Source organism: Cornus florida, unplaced genomic scaffold (genome assembly GCF_030987335.1).
Source record: "Cornus florida cultivar Cherokee Brave unplaced genomic scaffold, ASM3098733v1 CherokeeBrave_3.0.0_Hap2_Chr06, whole genome shotgun sequence".
Lineage (NCBI taxonomy): Eukaryota > Viridiplantae > Streptophyta > Magnoliopsida > Cornales > Cornaceae > Cornus > Cornus florida.
In genome coordinates this window covers 33,383,691-33,395,642 of record NW_026775576.1, presented here as the reverse complement: position 1 = coordinate 33,395,642, position 11,952 = coordinate 33,383,691, and the positions used below count along the sequence as shown (strand labels likewise).

Genomic DNA, 11,952 nt, shown 5'->3' with positions numbered 1-11,952 from the left:
TTTCAGTGTGCGATTCGTTACACGCTATGCATGAATGATGCTAAATATGAAATGTGCAAATCATTACACAAGGCAACAATATATTCAATAAGGAAAACATATTCTCATGAGTATAAACATAGCAACTATGTTATCCAATACTCAAAACATAACCAAATGAATATACAACAAGTCCATGTCCAGGATTTTGATATAGAAACGACTTTCAAACATAATTAAATCCATGGCTCAATTCGATAGAATTTAATTAAATAAAAAATAATTAAATTTCCTAGATTCTAATTCAATTTCAAATAACCTCAAATTAATACATATTAAAGAACATGGCATGGTCATCACCTATATCCATTCTAAAACTCAATTAGGTTATTAGAACAACAAAGTAGAACTTTAATTAAATCATACTAATTTAAATCCCAAGGTTCTAAAACAACTTCAGATAGTCCCAAATTAATATATACTAGTAAACAAGTCATGGCCAATACAAATATCAAGTTAAAACCTTAATTAAGCTAATGGGACCGCAAAATAGATTTTAATTAATTCTTTTAATTAAAATCTCTATATTTTCAAACTTAACCAAATGCTCTCAATTTAACATATCTTAGAGAACATGCCAAGGACTAATGTAATATCACATTACAAGCTTATTTCATGCAAGTTACACCTATGTAAATTAAACTTTCACTAAAGTTAAATATAGAATAAAGGTTGTAGTTCTCATGCAATTAATCCCAATTTAATATATGTGAACAACCACACCAAAGCTTAATTTTCTAGCATGCCACAATTCAATTCCAAGTTGTATATCACTATGAGGATTAAATCTTAAACATGGAATATAATTAAATGAAAGGTTTCAAAACCTCACCGAATATTCTAAATCAAATATATGTGAAGCTATATGGCATGTAAATCAAGAATATCAAGTCGGAATTCAAAAGGAGTGAATAGTGCACTCGGGGCAAATTAATTAATAATTACTAATTTTCAAAACACCTCCAATTACTTTCAAATTCAACTATGTTGAAGAGCATGCCAAGGCCTAATATAATATGCTAACACATATTAATTTCAAGCTAGTTAAGGCCATGTGAATTAATCTTTCACCTAAGAAATATTAAATAAAATCTTTAATACTTATTCAAATGTTCCAATTTTAATACACGACAATGAGCATATCAAGGGGCAATATAAAATCATGCTACATGTTTAAACCAAGTCACGAGCAACCGGGAAAATTAGATCCCGTACAAGAAAAATAAATAATAAAATCTCTAGATTTTATATTTAATCATGCAAACAAGTAGTATAAGCATCATAAGCATGCTATATAACAAGAATTTAAACCTAGAACATCTCCTACCTCAATTTGAGATGAAAATCCCAAAGGCCCACCAAAACAAAAGTGCTCCGAATTCGACGATACCGAGAGGTTTTGTCGGGGACAACACCGTGAGCAAGAATCCGCAAGAAGCCCCATGAAAATCATAACTTGACCTCAAAACCAAACTCAAGAAATGGTCAAAACTGAATTCTAATAAGGGGGAAAGGTAGAGCACGGCGAGGGGAACAACAAACATTAAGGCCGAAGACTTTCCATCAAAGAAAAGTGAACAAAAGAGGTGAGAGAAGATGGCAGCACCCCTTGGGCTGCCATGGGAGCTCCAGGTCGTGCATGAAGAGGGGAGAAGATGAAAAATGAAATATCTCACCCCCCCTTTTATAGAAATCTCAAAAAGTGCCCCGAACGGGCCCCGCCGGGTCCGAAAAAGTAAAATTTGAGCAGACGCGCTCAAATGGCAAAACTTTGTGAATGAAAAAGATTCAAAATGATAAAATATGAATAATGGAAGAAATGGCTTCAAAAACCGAGTCCCGAGCAGAAAGTTATGCCCAAAACAAGTTTGGCGAAAACCGGGGCCAGAAACCCTGAAACTGGAAAACATCGACCAGGAGGAAATTCCAAGAGTACACAACTCGACGAAATGTGAAAATGAATCCCGTACAAGGATCCAGGCTCAAAACAAGACATTTTGCAATAACTTTCATTAATTGCACAATAGCCCCTCCAAAAACTGAAAACTGCACTTATGGCCCAGAATGAAAATATCTTCCAAAAATATTTTCTTAAAAACCCCTGAAATAAAATATCTTCAAAAGATATTTACGAAAAACACCCCAAGAAAAGAAAATAATTTCAAACAACTTTGCATCCATGCCCCTATGGACACCGGGAGCAAACAGAGTACTTTCTTGCAAAAGTGAAGATACGTATTTCGAGGAAACCACTCAAGATGAAGGCACGTGAAGTCAAAAACCAACTCCGAGCATGAGAAGTGAGGTTGTGCCAAAAACTGACAAACAGAGATAAGACGAAATAGGGAAAATGACAGAATAGGGAAAAGACGAAATAGCGCATAATGTCCGAAAAACGAAAAATGCGAAAATGACTCGGTCCTCAAAGGAAGTTGTCAATTCACATGAAAGAGTCTCAGAAACCAATTCTGAGCACTCGAGATGACACTAAGCGACACGAAACAGAGCTTAGAAAAGAAAATTAAACGAAAAAAATTCATTCGTAAAATTTCAAGAAAAAGGAAAGGGAGGCAAATAACTGGGTCGTTACATTACTATACTTGTGGAGAGTTTGGTCACACTTCCAGGTAGCGTCCTAAAGCAGGACAGGGACAGGTACAACATGTGCAGTAGGGACAGAAGGCACCACTACCTATACCCGCTCCAAAGATTCCACGGATTCAGGGACAGGATGTTCGGGCTCCTCAGGCTGTTGAGGGTATGTTTCCTATACATGGTAGATCTGGTCATGTTTTATTTGATACGAATGTCATACATTCATTCGTGTCTAGTACTTTTGTTGCATTATCTGGGATGATGACGCGAGTGTGCGATAGACCTCATGGTATTTCAGCACTTTTAGGCGATACTGCCATTTTACATGAGAATGATGGGCTTGTGACACTATATATTGGTAGACTTCGATTTCTAGCCAATCCATTAGTCTTAGACACGCATTCTTGTGATGTGATACCTGGGATGGATTGGCTATCTCATTACCATACCCAAGTAAATTGTTATGACAAGTCTATTATTTTCACGATACCTGGTCAGGATATATACGTCGTCACTATGCCACGTTCTAATGGGGTTTCTAGCACTTATATATTCTATATGGAGGAAGATACCGATGAGGAGATTACTGTGTCACTGGACAACATACCAGTTGTCTAGGAATTTTAGTTATTTTTTAAGAGATTCCAGAGTTGGCACCTAGTCGAGAGATAGACTTTATTATTGACTTAGCTCTAAGTACTATGCCTATTGCTAAGGCACCCTACAGGATGGCACCAGTGGAGATGCGAGAGCTGAGGGATCAGATCCAGTAATTGCTCAGTCAGGGTTTTATTCGTAGGAGTACTTCACCTTGGGGAGCTCCAGTTTTGTTTGTAAAGAAGAAGGATGGTTCACTTCGCCTATGTATAGATTACAGGAAGTTAAATAAGGTTACTATTTATAACAAGTATCATTTACTCAGGATCGATGATCTTTTTGATCAATTGAAGGGAGCTACTTATTTCTCTAAGATTGATCTACGTTCTGGATATCATCAACTTTGGGTTAGGGAGTAAGATGTTCCTAGGACAGCGTTTCTCACTAGATATGGTTCGTATGAGTTTCGCGTCATGCCTTTCGGATTGACTAACGCACCAGCAGTCTTCATGGATTTCATGAACAGAGTCTTCAGGGTTTACTTAGATCAGTTTGTCATTATTTTCATTGATGATATTTTGATCTATTCTAAGACAAAGGACTATCATGCTAGACATTTTCACACAATATTACAGACGCTTCTTGAACACCAGTTGTATTCCAAATTTGAGAATGTGAGTTTTGGCAGCAGAAAGTGAAGTTTTTGGGTCATGTAGTGTTTAAAAATGGGATAGTGGTAGATCCAGCCAAGGTTTCAGCAGTGGTAAAGTGGGGATAGCCTACTTCACCTACGAAGATTCGGAGTTTTCTTGGATTGGCAGGATAATATCGTAGGTTCATTCAGGGTTTCTCGAAGAAAGCGAGACCACTCACTTATTTGACTAAGAAGGGTGTACGATTTATATGGGATGAATACTGCCAGAAAGCTTTTGATAAGCTAAAGCACAAATTGACTTTTGCTCCAGTTCTATCTAGTCCACAGAGCAAGATAGAATATCTGGTTCACACAGAAGCTTCTTTGCAGGGTCTTGAGTGTGTTTTGATGCAGGAGGAACGACCAATTTTGTATGGGAATGTCAAAGTCTATTCAGCAGATGTTTAGTCAGCATATTGCAAGGATGCAGATTCTGGTACCGGCACCAGCACCAACACCAGCACCAGTTGCTAATGAGGCATTGGATCACTTCATGAAGTTACAGTGGGTTAAGATCGACCAATTTGCAAGGAGTATGGATTCGCTTGCTTCAGAAGCATGGTTTAATCACATGGTGCGCAAGCTCGATAGCATGGCAGTACCTATAGACCGATTGAGGGTCTCCTTGACAGCCTCTATGTTTATGGGAGATGCCGATATCTGGTGGAGGTCTATGACTAATATCACAATGTGGAGGTGATAACTTGGGAGGAATTCAGGACATTGTTCTTCGACCGCTTCTTTTCGAGGGCTATAAGGCAGGACATGAGGGTGGAGTTCACAGGTCTCTATCAGGGCGTGATGAATGTCATTGAGTATGAGACACGCTTTACTTCTATTTCCCGCCATGCACCTGAGATGGTAGCAACCGATGAGCTCAGGGCAAGGAAGTTTCAGGATGAGTTACATCTTGATATTAGGCCACGGATTTTAGTATTGGATTTGAGAACCTATGGAGAGGTGGTCCAGAGGGCTATGATGGTTGAGGCAGAGGACTGAGATCAGCATAGGATCAAGGGTTCGTATAAGCAGTCTCAAGGAGAGGCTCCATCAGTATCTATCGGAGGTCAGTGGAAGAAGGCTAAGGCCGGGGACAGTTCCTGTACTTAGGGACAGTCAAAGCAGGCTCTGTCTGTACCTGCAGTTCCAGTATCTTTGGGGTTAGCCCGGGGAGTGATTTGTCACCACTGTCAGCAGTCGTGGCATATCAAGCCTCGCTACCCACAACTTCTGTGACGGCCCTAGTTTTTCAAGCCAATGCGTCTTGTGATGAACCGAAGATTGACCCGATAACGGATCCAAATACGGAAGCAGAAACAAAAAACATAACTCTAGAGATGCAATGCATCTCTAAGAAGCCAGAGTAACGTTCCATGAGGCCACAGATCTCAACAAGAATAATACGGAAATGAATGATCAGAAAAAAGACTAAACAGGCCCCCAAGGGCAAAATAGTCTTTTCGCATGGAAGCAACATCCTTGGGAATGTACATCATTTCTAAGGCACATACATGACTTCCCATGAAGTCACGGGACTCAAAAGAAAGTAGTGGAAACAAATTAAAAGAAAACCGGACAAATTTAGCCCCAAGGGCAAAATGGTGATTTCTAGAAAAATAAAATCGGGTGCTACAGAGCACACCACTGGAAAGATAGTAAAAAATTAATGAAGTTAGACCCAAGAATCACTTGATTTGGAGTCTGGATGAAGACGATATGGAACTCCAAAGTTTCATAAAATCAAACTTTTGGGTTTGAAATCAGTGCGGCAAGGGTACTTTACAAGGGGTAAGATGGTATTTTCAGACAAAACTAGATGCAATTGAGCATACCATTAGATAGACAAGGAACAATTAATAAATCTAGACTCAAGAATCACTTGATTCGGAGTCCAGATGAAGAAAATATGAAACGTTAAAGTTTAAAAAAAAATCAACTTTTGGGTTTAAAATCAGTGCGGCAAGGGTACTTGACAAGGGGTAAAATGGTCTTTTTAGACAAAACTGGATGCAACCATTTATACCATTGGATAGACAAGGAAAATTTAATAAACTTAGACTCAAAAATTACTTAATTAGAAGTCGGGACGAAGAAGATATGAAACATCAAAGTTTAAAAAAAAACCAACTTTTTCGGGTAAGAAATCTGGGTAAGAACAGTGTTTTGACAGAAAGCATATTTTGATTTTCTTTCCAGAACTGAGGCTAAAAACGGACCCTTAAATGAATTTTTCTGAAAAAACACGAAGAAGAAACCCACCTTAAAATCACATTTTCTACCTAGCTACATGGAAGAAAACAAAAAAAACACAATGTAAAATCCCTAAAATCCCCCTAGATCAGTATAGGTCAAAAGAGTCCAAAAAGCTGTTACATAGATTTTTTTCAGAATCTGTCCACAATTGAGAGCAAAAAGGGGCTATCAAATGAATTTTTCTGGAAAAACACGAAAAAAAAACCTCCCGAAATCGAGTTTTCTACCCGGCAGCGCGGGAGAAAATGAAAAAAACACACTGTAAAATGCCCCTAGATCAGTAAAGGGTCAAAAACTCAGAAAATGCAACTTTGCACCAAGTATGCATTTGGCCCTAAATGCATTTTTAGGTTGAAACGAATGTGCACACAAGTGTAAATAGTGATTCCAAGCACGCGGGAATGGTCTGCGGCTCCCGAGAAGGCCCGACTCAAAATTCGACCCCCCAACGGCTAAAAATGAGAAAAGTGAACTTAGAATCGAAATTTGAAATCCAAAAATATAAAATGGAGTCAAATTACCATTTGGCACTTGGCCACACTTCAAACATGATTAATGAGACCTTATGAAAGAATAAAAATGGAATTCATACACCCGATGCAAACATGGTGAAGCAATGACTTGTCATTTTTCAATTTTTTCATAACATTTCATGAAATCAAGAATAACATAAGATGCAATATAAATGTCATTGGCCTCCAACCTCATCTCACACAAGTCAAATACATCGTAAAAGGTGTACTTACGTACAAATTACATATATGGAATCGAAGATACAAGTTTAGACATATAAGGCTACAAAATGACATTTCATGTTAACATTTGCATGAAATGGAAACTTAAAAGCTACGAGTCATCCAAAGTATGATGAGCATCACGAACCAAGTCTTCATACCTGAAACAAATCCCCAATAACTTCGGAGTGAGTAACATAAAGCTACTCATAAGAAATGAGCATGCATTGACCTAACATTTTACAAAATTATCACCTTAAGGTGAAACAAGTCAAAGGGACTCATACCACCTAACGTCTATTTCAAGATGAGACTCAAGGAACATCCAAAGCTATCTTAGAGTATTTCTAACATAAACCACATCATTCATGCAATTTAAACAATATAGAAGCATGCGGTACATGCAGCAAGATATTCGATATACAAGTATATGTACACAAGTATACAATCAATATTGGAATGCAATTAAGACAAGTATACAAGACACAAGTATACTAGGTTATCTCGAAAGTAAATCATCAATATAAAACTGTACACACCAAGTATGCTAAGCAATATTGAAATGGAAATGCAACATATAGATTCAAGTATACATTTCTAAGTATACTAAGCCATATTGACATACATGGCATACAAGTATACAAATCCAAGTATACTAAGCATTTTTGATAGATAAGGCATACAAGTATACAAATCCACATATACTAAGCAAGAAATGAAGTATCATGCACCTAAGTATAAGTTAAAAGTATACCATAATTACAACTAGGAATTGAATGCGAAATCAGCCAATGGCGGAAAGACAAAGGACATATGGTCTCAATGACCAAAAAAGTGATCTTGGGTTATTAGCCTGCAAGGAACTACCTAGTGTGCACTATATATTGTAGATGGAACTCTCATCCCCCGTACTAGAGACATATTCTAGCCTTAACATATTACAATGTCCATACAAGCTTTCCAAAAATCATCAAAATGTGCAACAAGTATATCACATATACACAATGCACATTGTCAATTACCATGCACAACCACGTCATGGAATACACACAAAATATGCTCTAGGCCTTCAAGCTACAATGGCATATTAAATGTCATATAAGTATAATGTGTATACAAGAAATTAAATCATAACTTTTACTCATTGAATATCATCTTGTAATCATACACCAAGTTGCAAATTATAAATTAAGCAAAAATATAACATCAATACTTAATTACCTCAATGAAAGCATACAAATGGAATTTAATTAAATTAAATAATTAAATTTTCAAGATTACAAAGCAACTTCAAGAATTCTAAATATAATATATATCACAGGCTATAGCAAGGCCTAATTTAATTTCAAATTACAAACCAATTCTACCTTAGTTACAACAAGGAAAATTAAGATCATTGCCAAGAAAATAATTAAATAAATTTCTCAAAACTCATTCAAATATTCTCAATTTAATATATATTAAAGAAAATGTCAAAGCATTATTTAAAATCAAGTTGCAAGTTAATTCTACTCTAGGTACAACTAGGTGAATTGAATTTCATACAAGAAAATAATTAAATAAAGTTTTCTAAACTCATTCAAATATTCTTAATTTAATATATGTTAAAGAACATACCATACTCATTACATATATGAAGTCAAATGTCAATTTAAATGAATGTAACACTTGAATAGAAATTAATTAAAGTAACTAATTAATTTCTCTAGAATTTAAATCAATTTCAAATGACTCCAAATAATTATATGTCAATGGTACTATCATGGTAATCACATATATCAACTCAAAAACTTAATTAAGCAAGTAGAACAATTAAATAGAAATTAATTAATTCTAAATAATTAAATCTCTAGATTCTAAAATAACTCCAAATGACTTTGTACTAATACAAGTTATATATCAAGTCATGGCCTTCAAGAATATTATGTCCTAACTTAATTTTATACAAGGTACTACAACCTATTAATTTAAAAATTAAGTATAAGACATGTAAAAAATTTATTGTAAGCTATAAAAACATTTAAAACACTTAAATTAAAAACCTAAATCACTCCCTACCTCACAAGAGGATTGTTCCTCTTGAATCAAAAGCAAACAAAGGAATTTTACAATTTCCTTCAAGGGTTATATAGAGGAAGGTGAGGTAAGTGTTTTGTGTTCCAAGCTTTTAGGTCTAAGGTGAGTGGAAGGAGATCAAAACCAATGTTTTAAGCCTAGATTAATGGTTTCCTTCAATGTTGGCTAAGGTTTTATGTGAGGAAGATGATGAAATAAAAAACATATAAAATGAAATATTAACCCCTTTTGGTGTAATCCTCCACTCACTTGGTCAAAGCAAGTCAATTACACCTAGTCTTGCACCATGCCTACACACACACAAAAGCAAGAATTTAATTTGGAGCCTACACTTGTCATTAATCCAATAGTTCATTCTAGGCTTAATCTAAAGCCTACACTTGTCAACAATCCAAGCCAACAAGTGCACCAATGCTAGGCCAACAAGTGGGTGAATCTCCACCCTCCACAAGTCATCATCTAAGGCTTCCAAATGTGAACCAATGAGATGCTTACAAAGGGACCAATGAAAATGCGACACTTGTCACACTTTTTGGTAATTACAAAAAGGTCCTTTTTGAAAATATCTTCCAAAATAAATTACAAAAAGGTCCCTAAGAAATAAAATAATTACTTTCTATAATTACGAAAAAACCCCAAAAACAAATAATGTTTCCGAAGAAACTATACATCCATACCCTTTTACGTAAAAGTAAACAACTAGCATACTTTTCTAAAAAAGTAAAAATACACAAAGCATGTAATTTAAATATCATGGATGCATACAAAATCAGAACCAAATCCGAGCACAAAAAGTGAGGTTACCCGAAGAAAAATAATATCGGGAAAAAGACGAAAAGTGAATAGTGTCAAAAAAATGAAAATGTGGAAATGACTCGGTCCTTAAAGGAAGTTGTCAATCCAAAGGGAAGAGTCTCGAAAACCATTTCTGAGCACTCGAGACGACACTAAATGATGAGTAACCGAACTCAAAAAAGAAAATTCAACGAAAAAAATTTGTCCGTAAAATTTCAGAAAAAAGAAAAGAAGGAAAATAACTAGGTCATAACAACTTCAGCCACAGGCCAATCAATCATAGGCTAGTAAGCCTACAGCCTCGACGAAGGGTTTCAGGGGACTTGTAACTATTACAAGCAGCCCGGTCACATGAGGACGGATTGCCCTCACCCACAAAGCAGGCCAGGGCACAGAGTGGCGCAGGTTCACAGGCCACACGGGCATAGTCGGCAGTTATGCAGTCAGGTTTCAAGGTGCCTCAAGCACTACAGCCAGTGGCACTGTCAATTGGTTCATATCCGGGCACAGGTTCTACGCCTACTGCTTCCAGACATCAATCGGGCCACCAGGGCAATTTTCAGCAATCAGGGGCTCAGGGACGAGTCTACGCATTGCCATGGGCCGATACCTCCGTAGAGACTTCTACGGTTCGAGGTATCTTTCTAGTTTTCAGTTCTTGGGCTAGAGTTCTTATTGACACGGATGCGTCACATTTATTTATATCTGTATCATTTGCATATTCTTTGGGTCTGGAGGTCACGCAGTGGGATGGTTTCCTTTATGTTAACACACTAGTTGGGGGTCAAGTGTTTTTGGACCGTGTTTGTCGGGGTTGCGCTATCGAGATAGCTAGGCGGACTTTAGAGTTCAATTTCATCATTTTTCACATGACGGGTTTCTTTCGTGCCATGATCGACTGCTTCTGCGGGAGGGTAACTGTTTGCATTCCCAAGGGAGATTGTTTTCACTTCGTCGGAGATCAGAGTGATTCCCACTCGACGATAATTTTCAGTATTGGTGACTGGAGTCGCCACAGGTCTTACTTAGCTAGCCTGTTAGTTGACAAAGACAGTAGTTCGGGCCGTATTTTTCCAATAGTTGTTATGCAGTTTCTGGATGTTTTTCCGGAGAAGTTAACGAAGTTTCCTTCTCTTCGGGAAGTTGTCTTTGCCATTGACATCATTCCCGGTACTGCATCGATCTCTATGGCACCGTAATGTATGGCACCGGCAGAGCTTGATGAGTTGAATGCTCAATTGGATGATTTAAAAGCTAAAGGCTTTATTCGTCCTAGTGCTTCACCCTGGGGAACACCGGTTCTTTTTGGAAGAAGAAGGATGGGTCTTTGAGACTTTGCATCAATTATCGCAAGTTGAACCATGTTACGATCAAGAACAGGCACCCTTTGCCTAGGATTGACAACTTGTTTGATTAGTTGAAGGGAGCAACTTATTTTTCGAAGATTGATTTGAGATCGGGATACTATCAGCTAAGGGTTAAGGATGAGGATATATCTAAGACCGCTTTCCACACACGTTATAACCATTATGAGTTCCTGGTGATGCCATTTGGTTTGACCAATGCTCCAGCAGCTTTTATGGACTTGATGAACCGTGTATTCTGTGACCATCTTGATCAGTTTGTTGTGGTTTTCATCGACGACATTCTCGTATACTCAACTTCGGTTGAGGAACATGAGTATCATTTGAGGATAGTATTATAGATCCTTAGGGATAATCAGTTGTATGCTAAGTCCGAGAAATGCAAATTTTGGTTATCAGAAATGAAGTTCCTCGGACATGTTGTGTCAGGGGGTGGTGTTGCGGTGGATCTGTCAAAGATTAAATCGGCGATGGATTGGGAACGTCTGAAGATAGTGTTTGAGATTCGGAGTTTTGTTGGCCTAGCTAGCTATTATCGGAGATTTGTTTGGGATTTCTCTCGTTTAGCGGCACTTATGACTTGACTTACCCGCAAGGGGGTCAAGTTCGTATGGAATGAGGCATGTGAGTTTGCCTTTCAGGAGTTGAAGGTTAGGTTGACATCAGCTCCAGTTTTGATCAAACTTGAACGTGGGTTGGGTTACGTGATCTTTTGTGATGCTTCGTGGGAAGGTCTGGGTTATGTCTTGATACAGACAGAACGGGTGGTTACTTATGGGTCTCGACAGTTGAAGACTCACGAGGT

General features: G+C 37.4%; 1 protein-coding gene across 1 annotated transcript; it reads left to right on the top strand.

The window, feature by feature from the left end:
• The first annotated feature begins 10,220 nt into the window (after positions 1 to 10,220).
• On the top strand, positions 10,221 to 10,982 carry LOC132313930 (uncharacterized). The gene has a single exon (XM_059812866.1). It carries the CDS (start codon positions 10,221 to 10,223, stop codon positions 10,980 to 10,982), a length of 762 nt encoding a protein of 253 aa, XP_059668849.1.
• Positions 10,983 to 11,952: the final 970 nt, after the last annotated feature.